The sequence below is a fragment of the Orbicella faveolata genome, unplaced genomic scaffold (genome assembly GCF_042242905.1).
Source record: "Orbicella faveolata isolate gen_17 unplaced genomic scaffold, um_ofav_v1 contig_12, whole genome shotgun sequence".
Lineage (NCBI taxonomy): Eukaryota > Metazoa > Cnidaria > Anthozoa > Scleractinia > Merulinidae > Orbicella > Orbicella faveolata.
Window position 1 is genome coordinate 739,469 of NW_028301539.1, and position 22,995 is coordinate 762,463.

The 22,995-nt window shown below is 38.0% G+C and overlaps 1 protein-coding gene across 13 annotated transcripts in view; it reads left to right on the forward strand.

The window, feature by feature from the left end:
* LOC110062559 (uncharacterized) overlaps positions 1-22,995 on the forward strand; it is a 172,587-nt gene that overhangs the window by 35,168 nt on the left and 114,424 nt on the right. For 5 of the 13 annotated variants that reach the window (XM_089283479.1, XM_089283476.1, XM_089283478.1 and 2 more), the window contains 10 exons: positions 793-913; positions 14,841-18,916; positions 19,398-20,271; positions 20,866-21,123; positions 21,773-21,817; positions 21,933-21,977; positions 22,120-22,164; positions 22,285-22,329; positions 22,449-22,493; positions 22,684-22,775. In XM_089283479.1, coding sequence (XP_089139605.1) covers positions 15,938-18,916; positions 19,398-20,271; positions 20,866-21,123; positions 21,773-21,817; positions 21,933-21,977; positions 22,120-22,164; positions 22,285-22,329; positions 22,449-22,493; positions 22,684-22,775 — 4,428 coding nt within the window. In that variant the 5' untranslated portion in view covers positions 793-913; positions 14,841-15,937. Of the gene's footprint in view, positions 1-792; positions 914-5,483; positions 5,801-14,840; positions 18,917-19,397; positions 20,272-20,865; positions 21,124-21,772; positions 21,818-21,932; positions 21,978-22,119; positions 22,165-22,284; positions 22,330-22,448; positions 22,494-22,683; positions 22,776-22,995 lie in introns of those variants that run through there. The other 8 variants (XM_089283489.1, XM_089283482.1, XM_089283480.1 and 5 more) reach the window with 8 other exon arrangements.

Genomic DNA, 22,995 nt, shown 5'->3' on the forward strand with positions numbered 1-22,995 from the left:
AGTTCGTGATTCAGATATATACAGGGGAAGACTTTCCACCGTTAATGTTATTTCAATAACTACGAAATTTGTGGTTCAACTATATATACAGAGGGAGACTTTCCACCGTTAATGACATTTCAATAACTGCGAAATTTGTGATTCAAATATCTTTACAGAGGGAGACGTTTCGCAGTTAATGTTCACGTTTACCAAAACCTAGAACGAGATGTCTCTTATTTTTGCCATCCCTTTATTTTATTCCTTTATTTTTGCATCCATCCATGCCATCCCTAGGATCTGTATGATAGCGAGCTCGTGACCCCGGCGTGTGGTTTCCAGTCACAATCTTTATACATGCTTTATAACTCGCATCACGAGGAACACACCTCTCTAAATTAAACCAACCATTTAGCGGAGGCTAAATGCATCCACAAGAAGATCACAAATCTCAGACAAATGTTTTCGCAGTGTTTAAGTGGAATAATAATAATAATAATAATAATAATAATAATAATAATAATAATAATAATAATAACTTTATTTAACGAGGGAAACACTTAACAGTCCTAGACTGAGAAACCTGTGGAATAACGACTGATATGAATGCTTGTTTTTCGGTTCAATGACAGTTTTGTAAGACATGTTTCGTCGTGACAAACGTGTGATTTTCAGGTACCCACAGGCCAAAAGGGTTACTCATGGCACCTGGCATTTGATAACCCAGCTTTGGTTACTTATACCATTTACTCGATACGAAACCGGCATGCATGAAAGGCACTCCAAATAATGGGGGAATCATTTTGTCTACAGGCGAGGGAGACCAACCAGCCGTGGAAACAACTCTAGCCGAATTCGTTATAAGGTTGTCATTGATATCAGTGTCCGTAGCTACCTACCCATTGAAGACTGGAGATAGACAAGGAAGATTGAGGTAATCTACTGTACTGTCTACATCCTGGCGGTCAGTGTTATAGCTTGGCTTGCCGAGGCAGCCAAAACAAAACATTGCAATCAGAGTGTAACTCTCTGTCTTTTGGGTGGAATTTCTCGTTCAGTTTATATTCCTAAGAATACAAGGAACCAATGAAGTTGTTTTGTTGCCGGTTTAACGAATTCTTCCGACTAACAGCACTACACTAAATGTGTGGAGGCCAGTATAGGTCTGCACGATAGTTATATTGCCACAATTTTTTGAATACCGTAATGATTCGATTTTGCCCCCGGGGTTAGGCTCCATTTCCGCCGTTCTGTCGAGTCCGGTCCAGGGACTTCAACGAAACACAAGAACTGTAACAAATGGGGCTCTGATAGTCTTTAGTAAAGCCTGGTTTTCACTAGCGACGCAAGCAAAAGCGCAAGCACAAACGAAGGCAATAGGGATGACCGAAGTGAAAACGAAATTCGACGCAAACACAAACACAAGCAAAATTATCCAACCTTGCAAACTGTTTAGTCGCGAGATAATCTGGATTCAGTATTTTCATTGGCCAAACATAACCACGGGTGGTAAAAATCCTTGTGCTTGTGTTATGCCTGAGCGGTATTTCGTTTTCACTTGTTGCAGGGAAAACGCAAGCATAAGCGCAAGCACGAGAAAAAGGAAAAATTTTGATCCTTGTGCTTGTGCTTGGGCTTGTGCTTATGCCTGCGTCAAGGCCGTTTTCACAGTGAAATAAGAATTGCTGTGCTTGCGCTTGTGCTTACGCTTGTGCTTGCGTCGCTAACCAGGCTTAACCCACTGTGATTTCAAAATTTAAATAATAGACCAATAAAATTCAGGGTAAAACAATAGACCTTAACACGACGCTCCGGGGAATAACAACAGAGTTTAATTGTGGGGTTTATTCCTAAGAGCCTCGTGCTAGGGTCTATTGATTTAGGCGGAATTTTGATATATCGAAATTGGGCTATTAACAAAGTAAAACAGGAATGAATTTTGGCCGTAGTTGTTGTCATACAGAGACAACTGGCAAACCCTCTATCTAGCTATCTGCAGATGCTAGTGAAACCGAAACCCACATTTGCACATCTGCCTCGTTTGTAATAGCTTTCGGAAGCACAGCCGTGCAAAAATTCAGGAGGTAAAAAATCGTTCTATATTTGTGAAGCTTTTCCTCAGTAGCACGGAAGGGGGGCTTGTAGCACGGTGAAAAACATACACGACGAGGTACCGACGAGGATTCAATTTTCCGACTACATAATTAAAACTTCGTGATATTCACCTTTATAATTGTCCCTCGAAGACGTATTTACACCTTCTCGTTATTCCTTCCAAACTTGTGTCACACACATATCGCGTGAAACAACAACCACGCGCAGTTTTATCGCCTATCACGTCAACAGTCACAGATTTCCATTCAGCTTCCATGTGGCGTCAATAGGGCTATTGTAGTTCCTGACTATTCCATTACCCTTTCACTTTCAGAGTCCAACTTCCATGCGATTATTTTGTTTTCAATTTCAGGATAAAACCCTAGCGTCCTGCAAATCAAAACAAAGCTGTTTTGTTTTGTTTTCAGTATTTTGCATAATCAGTCAATTGAGGTTTTTTTTGCTCGTTTTTAAGTGCAGTTTTCAACTTACGGGCACTTTAACTGGTGCTTTTTTCCAACCCTGCCACTGCACTTTACAGAATTTGCACTTTAAAGTTGTTGTTTATTTCTTAATAGAAAGGATAAACCTTCAGGTTTGATCAGTTTGATTGTCAAAGTTGTTTAAGTGGTCGCGAAGACTAAATGATCAGTTCACATGCCACTTTGCAGAAAAAAATCAGACATCTTTTGTAGGATCTCGAATGGGAAAATGAGCTTTTTAATTAAGTGCCTTTGAACGAAGGAGACAACCCGGAGTAATTAAACATTACTCACACGTGAAACTATACAATACTGACTAATTAAACATTACTCACACGTGAAACTGCAACAAAAGACCATGTGTTCGGCGGGAGCAACAAGCTTGAGTAGACAAAATCTGTTGACGTTCATATTAAAAAAAAGGAAAAGAGAGATTATAACCAGACGTTTTATTAACAGAGTCGGTTGGCCCAGATTTTGACAGGTATTTCAAACAGATTTCGGGCTGCATCCTTGACATGGCGCCTCGGGTGCTTTTCGGTTGCTTCTCTTCATTCCAATTTTTGTTCCATAGTTGGATGTAATTTCTTATGTGGAATTTCTTAATTAAGCTTTTTTTTTTGGTTATACGTGGAGTAAACTTCAGTGAAACAAAAGATCGCAGGTATACTCGTTTATACTGCTGTTTGGAAAGAGTCGGACACTGAGCGTTCATGCGTTACTTGCCTTGAGACTAGAGAAGGCCGGACTCATAAACACCGCGACACAATGATCTTGGTCATGCTCGAGCTAGTCTCCTCCGCAGCCGTTTTCTGGGATGTAACGCAACACTCCCCGGAGCGTTGCGTGACATCCCCAAAAACGGCTGCGGAGGAGACTATGCTCGAGCTCGCTCGAGCCCGGGCCCTACGCCAAGCTGCCAACGCTATCACGCAAACGCGTAGCGCGTTTTAATAACAACCGAAATATGCTTGCCAAAAAATCCGATTGAGAGGGAACGGCCGGCCAGGCAGCGCCCTGAAATTGTTTTTCACCTGTCACTAGTTTTCATCGGCTTTCGTTTTGCTTATTACCAACAGAGCGATAGTTTTATATTCTGGAAGATTGAGGATGTTCCTTCAGCATTGGGTATCGAAAGGTAAACAAAAATTTCTTTTGTTACTTTACAAACGGAGCTTTCGATTTATATCGGCCTTCATATTCGATTTTATAGTTTTATTTTATTTGCCTGCTTTTCTTCTTCATCGACTGTAGACTTAAATTGTGCATTAGTTTCTTGCTATGCGAATATCATACCGATTTATTCAGTACTGTGCCAATCTCAGCCGATAAATGGAAGCGTTCAGTGCTATTTTTCAAAGCTGTTTTGTTTTGATGTATCGCTAACAGAAATTGTACAATGTTTCTCAGATTTCTAGCGTATCAACCGATCAGTGGGTGGTTTGATAAAAAGAAAAAAAAAAGTACTTTGTCTTGGGTCTTGACCAGAATCTGTTTGGAAGCAAGAATAAATGAACGACGGAGCATGCTCAGCGTCAGGCCGGGAAGCATAAAGTCGTTTGCTCGAAGATAGCGCCAGCTGTTCTACTGACACAATTGTCTTTTCATTTTTTTCTGGCCTTAAACTTAACTCCGTTCTTCGTCGTTCACCTTTTCCTGGCTCGAATATACCATATTACCCAGTGCTCACTGATGTTCCCTTGTTGTTGTTTATTTCCATTGTGTCTTACGTCCTAGATCTCTTTCAGTTCATGGCCAGGGTAGCTCCGTATTCAAAATGTGGTCAAAGCGATATAAAATACATGATTTTTATAAATAATAATAAACATTTTTTCTTTTTTTTTATTGGAATGTTTACAACAAAAATTTACAGCATCCTTGACATGAACTGTTCAGTGACACAATGAACGGACAATAATTTTCATGCTCTGGCTATTTGTCCATTATAAAAAATGAAGAGTACCTACCTTTTTGAGTACCTTCCAAGATCAAAAGGGACCAACTCTACACACGAGGGATGTAAAACAAAGATAAGATGACGGCGTGACTGTTGGATTCTAGAGAGCCGGGTTTTACCAGAACCTCCTGGTTTTACTTAAACCGTGAACTAAGTAGGTCGTGGTCATGTGACTAATACAGAAAAAATGCAAAGGCTCCCAGGCAAATTACTTTATCGGGATTTTTTTTCGTTGATTTAATATTTTAATTTAAATCGTCATTACGCTATGCATCGAAAAAATATTGAAAAATTCGTAATTTTCTGAAAAAAGTATGATTTTGAAAAAGGAATGCATAGCTATGTTTCCAGCATTGGCTTTAATCGAAATTCGTCGAAAAAGGTTGGATTTAAGGAAAAACCGCGTTTCCTTTAGCATTTAAAGAAACCGGAAGTGCGCCTGGTATCTATTAAAAGTTACCCTCTCAGCGCGTGCGCAGTTTACACTACCAGCGCACTTCGGTAAGATCAAACAAAGCCACACGGAGTTAGTTTTTCTCTTTTTATTGCTCTTGTTTTTCTGTCTTTCTCTTATTTTGTCTTTGCTTGTACTTTTTTTACTTTACATTTTGTGAAACACAAAGAAAAACATCTAAAATGTAAGCGAATTTGCAAGTAAACCGTTTTTGAGTTGTTATTATTTTCCGCGGTCAGGCTGACGTAAGTAACCGGAAGTCAAATTTCACCTCCTTAGCAACGCACGCGAGCGTTTGCATGAATCGGTTAATTAATGGGCCCTTAACGAGGCCAAAACAATGGAACACGTTCTTCTAAGTTTTGTACTACTCTGCTAAAATCAGAATTTTTTAAAACTACTCTATCAACATCGTAAACAGAATGCAATCGAGAGCGAGAGAGCGGGCTATTCGTCAAGCAGCGAGCGACTTTGTTTTGGTGGGGGAGGGGGAGAGGGGGAGAAGTGCTACTCGTTTCAACCTCATTCTCAGGGTCCTCTCTCTTCCTCTCGAGGGAGGAAGAGAGAGGACCTGGGAACAAGGTTATCCAAGGTCGGCCCGTTGCGGACCGCGTTGACAGTCGGCCGCGTTTGGCCGCGTTGGAGAAAAAGCAATCCCACGCTTGCCTTCCGCTTGCCACGCAGGCTAAAGTCCGCAATAGCTAAAGAGACAATTTATTACGAGTGCTCGCTAGCGGCTGAGGAGAAGACGTGAGAGAAGAAGTGAAAAAGAAATGCGGAGAGCAAATTGATATGACGACTGAATTAGAGGAGAGGGAAAAAACGGATACTTAGGTTAGTATAAGTGGATATAAAAAAGCATCTACACCTACATATTTTAAGTCTTGTTGAGTCAGCAGAAACGACCAAAAACACTATCCACATATTCTAATTCTGTTGTAGATAGTGAGTAGGGTAGTAGTGTTAGCAAACTGGCGGCCACTTTATTCAGTTGGGAAGAAAACTTTTGTAACCTACTCATTTGCTTCTCATTGAGGGATTTTAGCAGTTACGTTTAAAATGATGCAGTGAGACCAGGTAACGTAGGTCATCCTTGGCTATGCAGAATTGCAAAATATAATAAATAATGGTAACAGGCCTTAGTGGAGTCCACCTCGGTCTGTAATCATATGAGTGATTAACGAGTATGATTACAGACTGAATTGGACGATGCGGAGCCCTGTTACCAATTAATCAAAACTATGACAAAATTTGAGAAACGAACAAACCATCGATTGAGCGCTGAACGATTAAACGTCGTTTTGAATGCTGATAAACACAGCAGTTTACTCCACAAAGTGCCATGCAATTCAACAGGGCGCCCAAAATCATGCATGCTGTCCACTTACGAGCATGATGCGTATACACTGTCCAATTAATGCTCAAATTGGGCTGCTGATAGCCAATCACATTCGAGAATTTTGTTATAGTTTTGATTAAAGCCGATATATGGTTAGCTCAGGTAGCGAGCTCGGCCTGTGTGGAGCGAACTAACTTTTGGTTGGGGGGTACTGACTTGGGGGGGCAATCTAACTATAGATTGAAATGACCATAATTCAGATGTAAGCTCAAGTACATAAACTTACTTAAGCTTAAATTAAAAAAAAAAATGGCAACTGGAAGCATTGAAATCAAACAGTGCGTAGTAGTTAATACATATCCTAGAGTGCTTTTCATTCTTGCACAATTATGTGATGAAATTTAAGTCTCCTGCAATAGGTGCGAATACCTCACATTATTCCTGTAGATAAGCTAATAAGTCTCGGCTACTACGATATTTTACACATGCAACATCAACGTTAACAAATACTCACAATGTTGTAGTAACAACAAATGATATTCTATTAGAGATAGAATAGAGGTAGCATAGCATACATGATGTCCGTATTCAGACGGTCATACTAAGGTGACCCTCTGTTATACAAAATATTTGGGCAATGCTTGAGCTTGATCTTTTATGCACCTGAAATTTATGCTTGCTCCCTCTTTGCAATTACTGTCCTTTATGACTTCAGGAAAACTTTCTCTTAATGCTAAGAAATACTGCATTCTGTGCTTATTGTATGTAATTACATGTATGTACAAAACTAACCTAGTACTAGTTGGGATTTTTGAAGTGATAGTGCACACTTGTCACCTTATTCTTGTCTCTGTTATACATGCACATGTGCTAGATTGTTCCCTTCCTTTCAATGCAATGCATATTATGAACTAATAATAAATAACATTAAATAAGAATTCAATTTAGGTCTCCTGTCCAGTTTGTATCAGACGTAGAAGTACATACATGTACAGTGCTACTCAAGAATGTTTTTTTATGGTTATCATACTAAAACTTGTCTTGTTGTAAGGTTGTTTAGAGTTACGTACAACTTACCTTAGAGTCACAAACTAAAAATCCTTCCAACAGTTCCAACTGTGTGAACTTTCTCACAAATTACTTTTGGCAAACTGGCCTGTTTGACCTGTCTATCAGTGACCGGTTTCCTCGTTTCCTGCTAGCTGCTTCTATCCGGTGTGTACTTTCTCAACGGCAAGGTTTCCAACGCAAAAATTCCCCCATGAGAATGAAAAATGATAACTAAGGTGGTTAAAAATAAACTTGGGATGTTTTTGTTATTCACTGCTGCTGTTGTCGGTTAGCCATGACATTATTCCTGGGTAACACTGTCAGAAATTGTTCCAAACACACAAAGAACTTATTTCACGCCACGTGTTTGTAATGAAATTAATATACTTGCATACAGACACATACTGACACGTGATAGAACCCCTCCATTCTGCTATCTATGTTGAATAGGTTTAAATTAAGCATTTAAAGTAATCATCTAACTTAATATTACAAAACTAAGCGAGCAGTTGCTTTTTCAGAAGAATTGAAGGGTATAATTTATTGAAACATCTTGGTATGATTTCCATAGCCCAGTTATGTAATGATGTCCAAAATCTAACTACAGTGTATTATTGTTAAAGCCACTATTGGGTAACAGAATGTGATATAGAATTACCCAAAATGGAATACAGTTATGCCTGTTAAGCCACATTCTATAGGCTTCCGTGACATATTTTCATTTTGACTTTCTAGAAAGTTAGTGGGCATATCTCACAGTATGCCAGCCTTTATATGGTAATTGGACCCCTCCCCCCCACACACAAAATGACATATTGAGGTGTTCTGTTTCTTGCGTGATGACAAATGTTAATTTATACACTTCCTTTTTCCGGTCATTTCATTCCCTGCTGAGTGGACTTTAATCAGGGAAAAAACCCTGACATGATTTGAAAGTGCTTTGCTAGCATAAACGATGAATGTGAGAGTGTCCCAGTAAAGTTGAATACTTGGAGTACTATGCAAGTGTAAATACATCACTACATGCTTGTACCATTTCTGAAATTCTCAGTAGTTCACCTTGATTAGAAAAATTGATAAACCTTTTGTAATTTAAGCATGGTCTGCTGAAGATAACAATAATAATTGTAGGCACAGACAAAAATCTTTGTTTTGACATGTTATTTTGACTACATAATTTCTGTGGCCTATTTGCAATGCTAATATGCAGTATGTTTTTACTTCAATTTAAGAATGTATTTTCAAGAGTAAAAGGACCCCTACAAGGTTTTCAGTTTTCCTTTGGTTGCTGTTTTCTTTTTAGCATGTGTTACAGTGTATGTCATTGCTGCGAGTGTTGTTGACACACATTTGTATTGTAAATGCAAGGATTGAATATGCACATATATACACACTTGTATAGCTTTTGTTGCTGACATTCAAATACTTTTTTGTTTCTGTGTGGAATAATTCCACACATAGACTTAAGACATGTGCAGCGTATGTATATACTGCTTGACATTTTGCTGATCTCTTTACTGTTATGCCTACCAAATGTATTTTGAAAGCTGTAACATGGATGCTGGCAAACTTTCAAGGTTACACATCACTGGATCTTTGTTAATATGCTTAATTAAATCCTAATCTGTTATAAAGTATTTTGGCCTCTTACCAAACCAATTCTGCTGTGGGTGACCAGAAAGTTTGCCTACTTAGTAAAATGCAGTTTTTCATCAAAGAAGATAAGGGAAGAGAACACCCACTAGAGTTACTATTATTATTTCACGCAACTTTGAAGAAATTAACATACTATACACATCTAGTCAGGTACATCAATCATGAGTGAAGCAAGATTTCTTCCTAAAATAATTGCAAATGCTTGGTGACTGGAAGCTATGCCTTTGTCCTGGCTGTCTTAAGCTCAGCGATGTTTTCTTGATCCTCTAGCTCTGTTGTACATGCTAGCTTGGAAAAGATGTGTGTAATAAAGTGCTTTTCCTGTAGGCCTTGAGAAACTCAGTACTGTATTATTTCTTAAACTGACCAAAGTCACTAGCTTTTATGTGTAAAGTATGGGGACATGCATGTACATCTATGTTTTGTACATGTACCTGTATCCTACACATTTTTATCATACAAAGGTAAAATCATCGAGTAGTTATTCATACAATATGACCTTGTGTGGACAGCCCTTTGTAGTCTGGATGGTTTTGGTGAGACTACCTTTTGCAAATGTTGAGCAGCATTCTTTTAAAGATCCACTGGAGTGGTGATATTATTGTATAAACACAAGCAAGTGAAATATTCACCCTGAAACATTCATCCTACTTGCTGCTTCAAGAACATTCTGCTTTTAACTTGTGTACAAAACTTGATGAACTGGTTCTTCTTGTTTTTAAGACAATGCAATTTAATGTTGTGACCTATTCCTCTCTCTGTGGTGTGAATTTATATGCTGGGGTAAAAATAGATTAACTTTATACTTTCAAAACAATATGTGCATTATATTGTCATTGGTGGATATTATTACTTTAGGCTGCTCGGGGGCAGCTTTTTGTTTTAGACTATTGTCTTGACTATTTTTCGAAGGGAATTTGCATTTCATTAAACCTTTGTGAGCCAAAATCAATATGAAAATGTTTGTTTAAAATGACCTCAAACAAGAGCATCAACATGTCTGTCATGTGTAATCTAAATCTCCTTGAAAGAATTGCCTTTAGTAAATTCTTTTGTTGTACTAGAGCAGGGGAATTTTCCCCTGCAAAATGTTTTGATTGATTTTGAATCATCTTATTGTCCACTATCATTTGACATACACAAGAGCTTTTGTTTAAGATACTTCATGTCACGTGTATAAATTATTTATAGATATCTACATGTACATGTGCACAATTTCTTTCATCACTTTAAGGGTAAAGACTTTTTCTTAGAGGAAAGTTCTGTTTTGTTGAAGAAAAGTTGTCTCTATCTGTGATGGAGTTGTTTGCTGTGTTTGATGAAATGTTGAATTTTGCTGCATTTGAGTTGTCCATCTTCTCTGGATAAATTAATTTTGTTTGCTTGAGGACTTTGAATTTTGATATTTTGTACTTTGTATTTGGTTCTCAAGTGAAGTTTTTTTTGCTCACATAAGGCATGTAGAGAAATTCGTGTACACAAGACTGAAATGTTGAAAGCAGCAGTGTGAAAACCTTGTAACTGGCAGACTGTATATTTGTGATTGTGTGACTACCTTGGGGTGGGATTTGGTTTTGTGTTCCTGCAAGGTGCAAAAGAGCTGAAAGTGCAGTTCAGTAACTCGCTAGCTTTGATAACTTTGGCAAGGTAACAGTTCTGGCAGAGTTTTATAGCTGAGGGTATGCACATATATTAAATTGCCTCTCTTTTGCATTGAGCATTGTTATCAGCATTTAAACATCCCAGACATAATTATCAAATTATAAATGTGTATGCCCCTCTCCCCTGTTGTTGTTGTTTTCTCTTTTCATAGTAAAACCCCATGGCTTTTACACCTAGATCAAGTTTAAGTTAACTCACCTTCACTTTCTTTTCAGGGAAATGTACAAATGTGTGTGGTAGATCTGAGTGTTTTTTTTGTTCTTGTGCTAAATTATTGGGTGGTTGCAACTGAATTCATATAATTTGTTCCTGGAACATTTAGAGAGTTAAATATATTACTGCAAGAAAATGGCAGTCCAGAATGTAGTTAGTACTCTAGCAGAAAAACCACATGTTAGGAATTGTGGGCATACGCATGTATGAGAGTGAAAATACTAATTCTCCATAATAGCTTTTAATTCAAGCAGTATTTTGCTTTTAAAATAGTGTCACTACAAGTGCATGTAAAGTTGGAAAATTGCCCCAGAGAACACTAGCCTTTTTGCCAAGTCGAGTAAGAACCAGTTTTTTGCCAAATACCAATTCAACTTGACATTATTACTTGGTTATAAATAATTACCTGTGGCAATATGACCTACCTGAGTCAGGTGACAACTTTAAGCAATCCATCCATTACCGCTGATTCAAAAATGCTGTTGAAGCTTTGTTTGAAAACATTGGCATCTAGTGTACCTCACAACAGTTGTAAACATATTATTTCTTTGGCAAACAGAAACACCCACCTGTACCACACACTGGGAAATGAATTGAAGTGTTTGTCATTTTGCTTTGAAAGGTCACGGTTGTGTGACAACTGCAGCATGACTTTGTACCATATATGGTATAATATTTTCAGTTAAAAATCGCTTACCTTAATCATTCAGATTGCAGAAATGTCATTTACATGTGTTAAAATGGATCTTAATGGTCAGGGTAAAATTTCATCGTGTCCTGTGCATGTATGTACACGTAGCAACAAATGAAAGATTGATAAGGTTGTTTGATGTGTGAAATTCCTACTCAAATCTACAGTTTCAGGAAAAAAGTGATCTTAATAGAAATATTATTTTACAATTGAACTCTGTAAGGTTACACATTAGCCTACAATTATGGATAATTTGTAGAAGGCATGAATGATTAATTGAGTTGAAATAAATATTTTGCATGTACTTTTGAACTTGCCAGTTGTCAATCAAATCATGACACAGGTTTTTATCGATCAATATTAATTTTGATTTACACGTTAAACCACTGCCTGTTTTACCGACATTTGTCATGATTATAACAATTTAATTGCTTAGTATTCTTGAAAGGCAACCAGCTTTTTCTCTTCAAATATATATCATTTAACCATAATTCTAGTTGAACAAGAAGTTCTTATGGGAAGCTAGTGGTGTTAATCTCGTCCCTGAGAATTGGCACAAATTTTTCTCCTTCTTGAAATATTTAATTTATGCCATAACACATGCAAAACACTAAGGATTCAATTGGTAAACATCACTCTCAACTGATTTTGAAATTACTTGCCAGTGGATGATATCTCCTCAAATTTTACTTACATTTAAGTAATGTATGTGTTCCATTCTGTACCATTACCATTGACAACTCTTTACTTGAGATGTAGATTAAAGCTGGGAGCCAGGTCAAATTCATACATTCATGTATCTGTCTGCATACATGTATGAATTTTAACAGCTGGGAATGCTCAAAAAATGAAAAGTTGGGCAGACTTTACCTTGTCAAGCCTTTTTGTTGACTAGTCCCTTTCTGTGGGAAAGAAATTTCCACATAATTTATATGTACTTCACACCTTGACTACATACAGTTACATGCATGCATATCCTCCACTGACAGTACCAAAAACAGAGTTTCTACATGTACTCTGCTGTTCTGGTGTGTGTCTTAGTTAGAACTTGTGAGAGACGTCTTGTGTCAAGATCAATTCTTGTCTGTTGGGAGGTAACAGTGCTGACATTTCTAGCAAGATTCACTGCACTGCAATTTTGTAATGATAAAAATGGTGCTCATCTCTTATCATTAATTTAACTTCATGAAAATTTATTATTTAATTCATTCATATGAAATTCCAAGATATACACAAACTCAGCAGGACAAGCCACATTCGTATCAACCTGTTAGTCTTAGTCACTTTTTTCGATAATTACACATTTATGTAAATAGGTATTCTTTACCCACTTATTATTATTATTTTATTCACTTTTTTTCTAACTTTCTATTTAATAAAAGTAATAATAATAATAAATCATTTGTAACTATTGATAGATCGGCCCACCTAGACTAGCATAGCTATCTGTGGGTCAGTCCAACTGTAAAATGTAGATTTTATTAAGAAATGAAATGATAGATCCAGACCTTGAGTGGGGGTCCTTTGGTTTGCTTGCCCTGCTGGCTTTTCTTCCTTCCGTGATTTCTTCTTTTCTTACCCAACATAAGGGGGAGGGGGGTGCAGGCCCCCTGGGCCCCTCCCCTAGATCTGCCACTGATAGGTATAGGTGGCAAGTGAATATAGTTATGAAAGATCTTAACTTTGAATTTTGGGGGATGATGTAAAGACATGAATGATCATCACAGTTGTGTACATAACTTAAAAGTGGTGTTGTGAAATAAACCTGAACAAATTCTTCACAATCTACAGGTAAATTACAAACTCGCAATGTGACTGGCTCCCAGTTGGCTTGATAGCTCAATTGGTAGAGCACTGCATTGGTATTGCAGAGGACTGAATTTGTTTTGGACTTCATTTTCACAACTGCACATTGTGTGCAGATAACTGCAATTATAATTTGTCTCTTTAAAATTATAGATGGTTGTTTACACTCCATTAGGAACCACCTCCCCTTTACATTAAAATAGAGCAGACAACTTTGAAATTTCCCTCTTGTTTTATTCTTTCAAGTACAGCTCTCAAAATTAACGGTGGTCTAAGAGATTTGTGGAGTGAAATTTTTGTATTTATGCATGTCTTGCTTGTCACGTTAACTGCCTACATATACATTTGCTCCCTCCAGAATGCACGGCTCGAGACTAACTTTTCTGCTCGCTAGCCCAGTGGCTAGTGACAGGGTTGATTCACCAGCCAAAACAAATTTGTCACTAGCCAGACACAGACATTTGCAAACATAGGCATCAATGTTATAATTACAGGCGTCGCTCAACAGTTAGGCTCGATTGCAGCCGCTCTCTCACTAATGAAAACCAAAGTTTTTGCTTCCGTGAGATGGCGGGTCTAAAACACAGATCACAGGTCATTGTTTTACCAATACTGAATACTGGAACAACCCTAACCCCTTCCTAGTGCTAACCTTAGGCCTGAATACTACACTAAGACAATGGTTAGTCTCAAGGTTAGTATTAGTAAAGGTTTAAGGTTGTTTCAGTATTGGTAAAACCGATAATAACCTGTGACCCGTGACCTGTGTTTTAGACATGCCATCCATGAGAAATTCTCACAGAACTTCGCAACTCGCCGCTAAAAAACATCCTTTCTTTCAAAATGCTGATTCACGATTTCTCATGAACACAACAATTTGTTCCATCTTAACTTTATTTACAAGTAGCAAACATAGGCATCAATATTATATAGGCATCATTCAAATTTTCGAACAAACGCAATTTTTTTTTATTTTTTGAAAGCGTACGTGACTTCCAGATGCTGTGCACATGCAACATGATCCCAAGAGTTCCGTATGATTTCACACATGACTAATCATTAGCGGCAAGCAGTTCGTTTGTCGTTCATCGCTTTTTACAAACAAACAAAAAAGTCAATCATTCTTTTGCATTATAGTAATTTAAAGTTGTTGTTTGGGCCAATAAATGATACATGATATTTGTTACAGCTGATGTTTTAAATTCTGCATGCTTTTACTCAATTTCGTTTTATGAAAAATTTGAAATTAACTTTTAATTGGTTTCCTCTGGGCCTCCAGTGCTCACAAATTTTCAGTTTCACTAGCCAAAATGGCTAGTGAAATGCAAAAACCACTAGCCAAAATGGAATTTTTACTAGTCTGTGGCTAGGTGGCTACCGTTAGTCTCGAGCCCTGAGAATGTGTGTTTTTTTTTAAATACAGTACAACTGATCATGTGCACCATTCTCTTCTCTAGGACATCATTTACAGTTCACAAATATCATAATTTTGTATACTTGAGATCAGAGTGAAACTTTTTGGTGAAGACCATTCAACAGACCACTGACAGCTTTAGTTATCCCAGTCTGTTTGGTAGTCAAAGGAGTACAATGTAGTTCAACTTCTGGGATATCTTAACTAGGTAAGATACATACATGTACTTGAAGGTGTCTATGCCTTAACATATCTTTCTCTGATTTGTACATGCACACAAGGTTTTATAAACATATAAACACAGTCTGTCTTGATTAACTTCTGGCTCATGAAAATTGCTGCTTTCTGTTGTCATGGTGTTTAATTTGTATTCATATACATTGTACAATACATTTATTTGCTGCTTTACTTAAAGTATCTGCATTTTCTGATTGTTACTTAACAATTATTTGCCGAAGGTGAAGTGAACATTGGTTAATATTCACTGAGACGAAGTCAAGGTGAATATTCACCAATGTTCACTGAGCCTGAGGTGGATAATTGTTTTAGTATAATTTTCAGAGGTGAATATTAAGGGCTACAAAATAACGGACTAAAACATGTATGCAGCTGTAGTCTTAATAACACGCTTACATGTACATCAATTGTGCATCAATTTATTCATCGAGTTTGGCAATAAAACGAACAAACGAAACACTACGAAAAATAAATTCATCCAGTACCTTTGTTTTAAATATTGTTGCTCACTTCATTCACAGTTGTCATCATTGTCTAAAAATGAGTAGCTTTAGTTTGAAGAAAAATATATTTCAGTCGATTGATCTGACCTGCTGGCGATCAACGTAACCACTGCTTTTAGGATTCTTAAATGCCTTGAATACGAGCTCTTGAAAAGATTGTGGGTGCAAAGGTGACAGCAGTCAATTTGAAAATGCTCCATCCTTTCAAATATCCTGGACTTGGAGTGATGTCTTTGGAATAAGTGAAAATTTCATTCAGCTTTTGTCTGCCATGTTTACGTGCTGAGATGGGGAAAGGCTACGAGCTTAGTAACCAGGGTCTTGTAGGGTGAATAAAGCATCATATGGCGAGCTTTTGACCAATCAGAATGTCCAATTCTTATATTCACCTCTGGAAATTATGCTGAATGTAAATATTACTGTATTTTCTCTTTGTTACTCTTTTTTTCTTGCCTGCATTTACACTGTTTCCCATGTTTTACAGACGAGAAGGATGTCTGACATTAGCAAATCAGTAATTGTTTTGTCCGAAAAAGGCATCAGCACAAGTACTTGCTTGGACTTCCTTGAGACGATTAAGACTATTTTACTCAGCAAGGAGGTTTTGGAAGGAGCTAGCAATTTTCAAAAGCCCCCTAACATACTCGCTGTAATCTGTGGCCTAGACAAGGATCAAAAGTACTTAAAATCCATACAAAGCTATGTTTACCATAGTATTCTGAAACCCTGGAATGATCAGCAAGGCATGTTTGTTACATGTATTCTTACTTCCCAAAATGATAATGTAAATGAGCTGGACATCCTCTCTGCTCTAATTGCACTTGCTTATGAAAAAGGTGACATGGCTTGTTTAGAAGAAATAGTAGACCAGTATCAACACCATGCTGGTGTTGGTTATCTGATGAGTAACCTTGGAGTGATGTTCAGTGAGAGGATGGAGTACAAGAAAAGTGAGACTTGCTTTGCTAGAGCCAAGAATTGCTTTGAATGTGAACATGACCGTTTGGGAAATGCTGTTGCCTGTTTGAACTTGGCAATTCTCCACAAGCTTGTTGGAAATGATGAAAATGCCTGGTCTTGCTGTGATTCTGCAGCCTCCTTGTGCCATGATATCTCCATGAGAATGACAAGAGATGTTCATCTGCCATGGAAGGTCTTAAGAAGAGTTGCTGATTTGTTTCAAGAATTTGGAAACTACAAGAGATGTCAAGATATTCTGCAGATTGGTGTATTGTATGACATCACTGGTGCGAATGAAGTCTCCACAATAACCTTGATGAAGAGGTTGATGGCTTTGCAGCTGAAAGAACAGAATGGTGAGAAAATACAAGGTGAAGAACTTAAAGATGTTGCCTGCCAGTTGGGTGAGCTTTTCGATCAATTGTGCACGCATTCTGAAGTCAAACAAGTGTTGCTAAATGCTGACCTTATCACAACAGCAATAATCTTGGCAAAGATGTACCGTAATACCAATCACCTTGAAGAAGCTAGAGTGTTACTAGAGAAGTTGCAAGCCAAATACTTGATGGTGCATGGCAGAACCCATTATCTCTATGCCTCATCGCTGTATCAAGTTGGTAGGTTTAAACTTGCTGCTGGAAAGGCCAGTGAAGCTGAGACAATGTTGAAACAAGCACAAGAAATATTTGTCTATCACTTTGGCAAAGGTCACCATATGGTTGCATCATGCAAGAGTCTATTGGGTACATGTGCACTGCTAAAAGGCCACTCCAGAGATGCCTCCATTTTCCTCACTGAAGCTCTGACTATATTCAAGAAAATTAACCCTCATCATCCAGATGTGGCAGAGATTCTTTTAAAGTTTGCTCGCCTCCACAGTGAAGAAGGAAATTTCCAGAATGCTGAAATGACCATGCAGGAAGCATTGGATATTTTCATTTCAGTTTGTGGTGAAGACTCTCCAAAGACAGCAAGTGCATACATTGAAGCAGCAGCCTTCTCGCTAAAGGTAAGAGAATCCAGAGCTTCAGCTGGAGACAAAGTGAAGAAAGCCATTGACATCTTTCTGAAGCTTGGGCTGCGACGTGACCATCCAGATGTCATGATTTGCCATAGTTTACTTGGTGTCTTGCAGCTCAACATGGGAAGTGATGAAGCAGAGGAGCAATTTACTGAAGTGCAGCAGCAAGTTTCCTTCCAAGAGGAATCTTGTATGGCATTGAAAATCATTTCCCCTGAAAGTACCAACATGTTCTTTCAAGTCAAGACCAGTGGTGGTGCAGAAAGATATTCCTGCTTTGGTGCTACAGTAGTTTCTCTTGTCAATCTGGTTCACATGAAAGTAGGCAAGGAGAGGAGGGCCTATCTGAATACACTCCTTAGTTTTTTGCAAAGTCATGAAATAGAGATGCCCTTCTTTGTAGTTTTTGCTGGTCAAAATTACATATTTCATAAAGTGTGGTTGTCTGACAGATATGTGTACTGTGTTTTCACTGATCAAGATGTGAACTCTGATTTTACTTCTTTGAAATCAGACAGTATCAAAGATCCTAATGTGTTCTTGTTATCATCACCAACTAGCCATGGAAAGAAGCCATGTTATCTCCTATTTTGGAAGACTCCTAAAGTGCTGGAAATGGGAGAACTAAGTCGTGTTTGCTCTGCCTTTCGTGAGAGTGTAAACGTGCTATTTTTGCAACCAAAGTTTAGGAAAGGTTACATAGATGGGCAGGATTTCTATATGGAACTGACGTTGCCAACAGAACCCTGTGCTATGACTTCACTGTTTGCTCAGATTGACTACCTTCCTCTTCTAGTGGAGCAGGAGCTATCAGTCCCACATGAAGGTGGCATAGATCCTGCTCTCCATTCATCTTTGACCTCTGCTGTTAAGCCTTCAAGCCATGTCTCCTACTTTTTGTATAGATTTTCAAGTCAGCGCCAGGCTGAGTTTGTTTTTGATAATTTGATTTGTGGTTTAAGGCAGTCATTGGCACTAGCCAAGGTGGAAGGTGTTGAAATTTCTAATGCTTCTGCTGTGCAGAATGGAGAATGTTTCTTTATTCTGGAGCCTAGTAATTCCTCTTTATCTCTTGTTGTGGAAGAAGAATCTGTCCTAGTAAAATGCCGGACTGTCAAAGAGTACGAGTTGAATTGCATCTGTTCGTTAGTGAAGAACACGTTAGAGAGCACAATGGACTCATTGTGTTGTGTTGTCAGGGTTACCTTTGAGCAATCTTTGCAGTTGGTTTGTGATGATCATGATGTTGACTATAAGTACTTAAAAGAGTCAGCAAAGAAGCCGTCTAGTTCTGGTCAATATTCGGAAACTTTGGAAGTACACGGAGATGTAAGTAGCCATGAACCTGAATGCAATCATCTGGAGGGAAAACCACCTGCAGACTTGCCACAGAATGAGGTAACCTTTCACTCAGTAACCATGGTTAGACTCTAGTGTTCAAGATCATATACAGCTGTACCAGGTTCTCATTAACATGTGTCATACACTGTACTAGGATCAGCAATGTTGAGTTGATGTTCAGATGTTCAGTTCAGTAATAAAATAAAAAAAGGAATGTTTGACATGTCACAAGCGTGGGATATTTAAAAAAATCTGAGTCCTTGACATTTTAACACAAGACCTAGCAAACTCTGGGAAGGCTTTCTATCCGCTTACTTGTGGTCATGAAGAGGCTTATGCAAGGTACAATCTTCAACATGTTCAACATGGTGTTACCTTGTTGAGATGCAACCTTACGGAATGGGCATGTTACAGGGTGTGTCATTAAATCTTAGGTGTTGCATTTCTGTATGTTGCACTAACGAAAGACGTCAGAAAATTACTGCAGTGTATATTGTAAATGTATTTGATTCATTAAAGCAGTGCTTTGTTTTAACAGGTGGAAGAAGACATCCTATTCACTGGCCAACCTGGTGACAAGATTAGCGCTGAGGTTTGTTTGGGCCTTCTGGCATGCCTCTTGACTAGCAGTCATGTATCATCAGAGGTACGACCATCAGGCACTGGTGAAATGTCTTCTTCGACTCTTTCAGCCTATTTGGATGATGAGAAGCAGCTTAACAACTCTATGTTATCACCTGGCCCCATGTCATCACTGAACTCAGTTCCTGCCAGCCCATCGGATAAAGTGTGTGAGATGCCTGCGTTTTTACAGAACATGTCGTTATCTTTGAGCAAAGCAGCAGCAGAACCATGTGATGAGAAAAAGGCTTCCAACAATGATGATATGATAGGGAGGACATCCACGGCTTGTGCAGTTTGCAATGAATTACCTTTGAAATTGCAAGAGAAGCTATCAAACCAATCTGTTGGAGGCAACTCTGTTGGGGCATCTTCTGCAACGAGATCAAGTCATGAAGAAGGTGTATCTTCAGGAGAGAACAATCAGGATTCAGAAACAAGAGAAACTGTGCAGTTAGAAGACGGTACTCAATTAAGTAAAGAGGACATTTTAATTCTTAAGAGTGAGGTTGAATTTTGTCAGAATCAGTGCCATGGGCTAAGGCAACAATTGGGTCAGCTGAAGGAACAGTTCCAACAATGTGAGGAAGAGAAACAACAGCTTGAATTAGAGTTGGGAAGAAGATCATTCCTCGAGGATAAACAGAAGCGCAATGAAAAAGCTTTTGGATCATCCAGGACCCATGCCAATGAGCAGAGCAAATCTTGTTCAGCCAGTAGTAGTACATCTTACGATTTTACTGATATGGAAGGAAAACTGCTTGGTGGGGCAGGACCTCTACAAGAGCCACGTAAGCTAAATCAACATTAAGGCCAATTTTGATCCTAAGATTTTTGCTTCCTTTTTCACATGGAACATGCTTGCAGAACAAATATTGTTTCATTTAAATCAAGTCTATATCTTTTTTTTATTAAAATAAATATGATTCCTGGGACAGGTGTTAACAGGACCTGAGTCATGTTGTTAGCATAACAAATAAACATTTGCAAGCAAAATTGTGTATTATTGTACATGTAGATTGGCCCTTGTAGGCACTTCATTTTACATAGTGAGATTACCAATAGGCCATTTTCGTATTCTCGGTATTGGACTGGAACTAGCTTGCAATGGAGGCTCATGCGGGGAAATATCATTAAGAAGAGATTAATGTCATTTGCATTTGAAAAGACTCCCTGCATTAGCCTCGGTTGCAAGCTAGTTCCAGTCCAGTACTGAGAATACGAAACTAGTCTACTGAAGTACCCTACAATTCACTTAATATGCATATTTTAACACACATTAAGTTTTACTTTGCAACATACTGATAGATTTTTCATAAGGTTTAGTTCCTAACATGTTCATGTTCATGTGTGTGTTGTAATTTATGCTTACTTCTCTTGGTCAGGTTTTTCACTCCAACAAAGACTATTGGAAATCTCAAACTCCTTGTCAGATGCTGAGATGAGGCAGATGAAGTTCTTGGCCAAACGCAGAGTGAATGCTTTTCGACTTGCCAAAATCAGAGAAGGTGTTGAGCTGTTCAAAGAATTGGATGCCAGTGGAGTATTGTCTTGTACCTATGTAAGAGAGTTACTCAGAGGAATTCAACGTTTTGATCTTCTGGAGAAACTTGATATCCCTTTACTTGGCAATGCAGAAAGAGGTAAGAGGAGCTGCATTGGTTGTTGAGTGTACATCTGGTCTTTTCAGATTGTGCTTGGTAGCCCTTTCCAAAATTAACTTTTCTTATTTGCATTACAGTGTAATCCAGTATGGACGTGAGTCATTTTTGGACAGAAAAACAAAATTATCCTTGTAAATTGTCAAAATTGTCTTGTAACGTGTTGGATTATGAGTATTAGTGATGTGTATGAGAAAAGTTAATTGTGAAAAGGGCTTGATACACCACTTGGAGAAAGACTGTGAAGAAAGAAAGAAACAAGGCTGGGTGGAAAAGCTTGATATCAGCCAAGGCGATGGTGCAAATTAATAGACAGTTTTGGATTGAGAGCACCAACAGCAGCTGTTATCGGCCTACTGACGAGAAGAGATGATTGAAGGACTTGAAACACTACCAGCAACAGGAGGAGATTTAATATTGTGCCATCAGGCTGAAAATAGATTCATGGGTTGATATTATCATATGTAGTACTCATTAAATAAACTGTTTTGTTTGGGCATATTGCCCCTTCTCTCAGTAGATCACCTTATACATTTACATTGATGTTAGTGGTAAGATAGCCACCTTTATGACCTTGGTGGTTTTTTTTTACTCATCTCACTGTTGATACTTGTATGCTTTCATCTTACAGGGGATGATTCATTCTGTGTGGAATATGGCCCTGTACATGAGCCAAGTAAGAAAAGTTATTATCATAATGGACATTTTATAATTTACAATGTTACAAAAATGGGACTTGTATTATTTTTGTTTTGTCGTCTCTCACTGTTGATATAATTTTCATCTTACAGCAGATGGTTCATTCTTCACGGAGCAAGGCCCTGTACAAGAGCCAAGTAAGTGACCTTATTATAGACATTTTATAATTTACATATCTGCAAAAATAATACAATGTTACAAAAATGAAACTTGTACTATTTTTGAAAAGGGAGTTGTATTATTGTTTGTCTCACTGTTAATATGATTTTCATCTTACAGAAGATGGGGCATTCTGCATGGAAGGAGCCTCTGTACAAGAGCCAAGTAAGTAGTCTGATAATGGACATTTTATAATTAAGACATCTGCAAGAATAAATTAAAATGTTACAAAAATGGGACTTTTGATTTTTTTTTCTCACTGTTAATATGATTTTCATCTTACAGAAGATGGTGCATTCTACATGGAAGGAGCCCCTGTACAAGAGCCAAGTAAGTAATCTGATAATGGACATTTTATAATTAAGACATCTGCAAGAATAAATTACAATGTTACGAAAATGGGACTTTTGATTTTTTTTCTCACTATTAACATGATTTTCATCTTACAGAAGATGGGGCATTCTGCATGGAAGGAGCCCCTGTACAAGAGCCAAGTAAGAAACCTTGTTAGAGACTTGTCATAATTTACATGTATACATGTATCTGAGGAAGTATAAAAATATTGCAAAAAGACAAAAGAGACTGCAAGGAATGGTACACGTAAATTAAAAATATTAAAATGCATTTTAAGAAGGTTGAAAAGAATGCTTATCGTTATGTATAAATTTCTTGTCGATTATTTAGGATCACATCCTCCCACTGGCCAAACAATGTCGGACAGAGTAACAGAATCGTCAGTAATTCCTCCAAGAGAAAACAGTCTGGATCTATTGCCAGTAAGACATTATGACTGTTATGCGCATAACTTAACTTCAGTTGCAAGTAAAATCAGTGCTTTAATCTTATCCGCCTTCAGATATTCATTTGCTACTTCCTTGGCTACTTCTTTGAATTTGAGTATATTTTCCGATCCAGATTACTATGATTATCAGTTAGTAAGGTTGAACGAAAGTTTGGTGACCTGGGCCGGGTTGTTCAAAGCCCGATTAAGTTAAC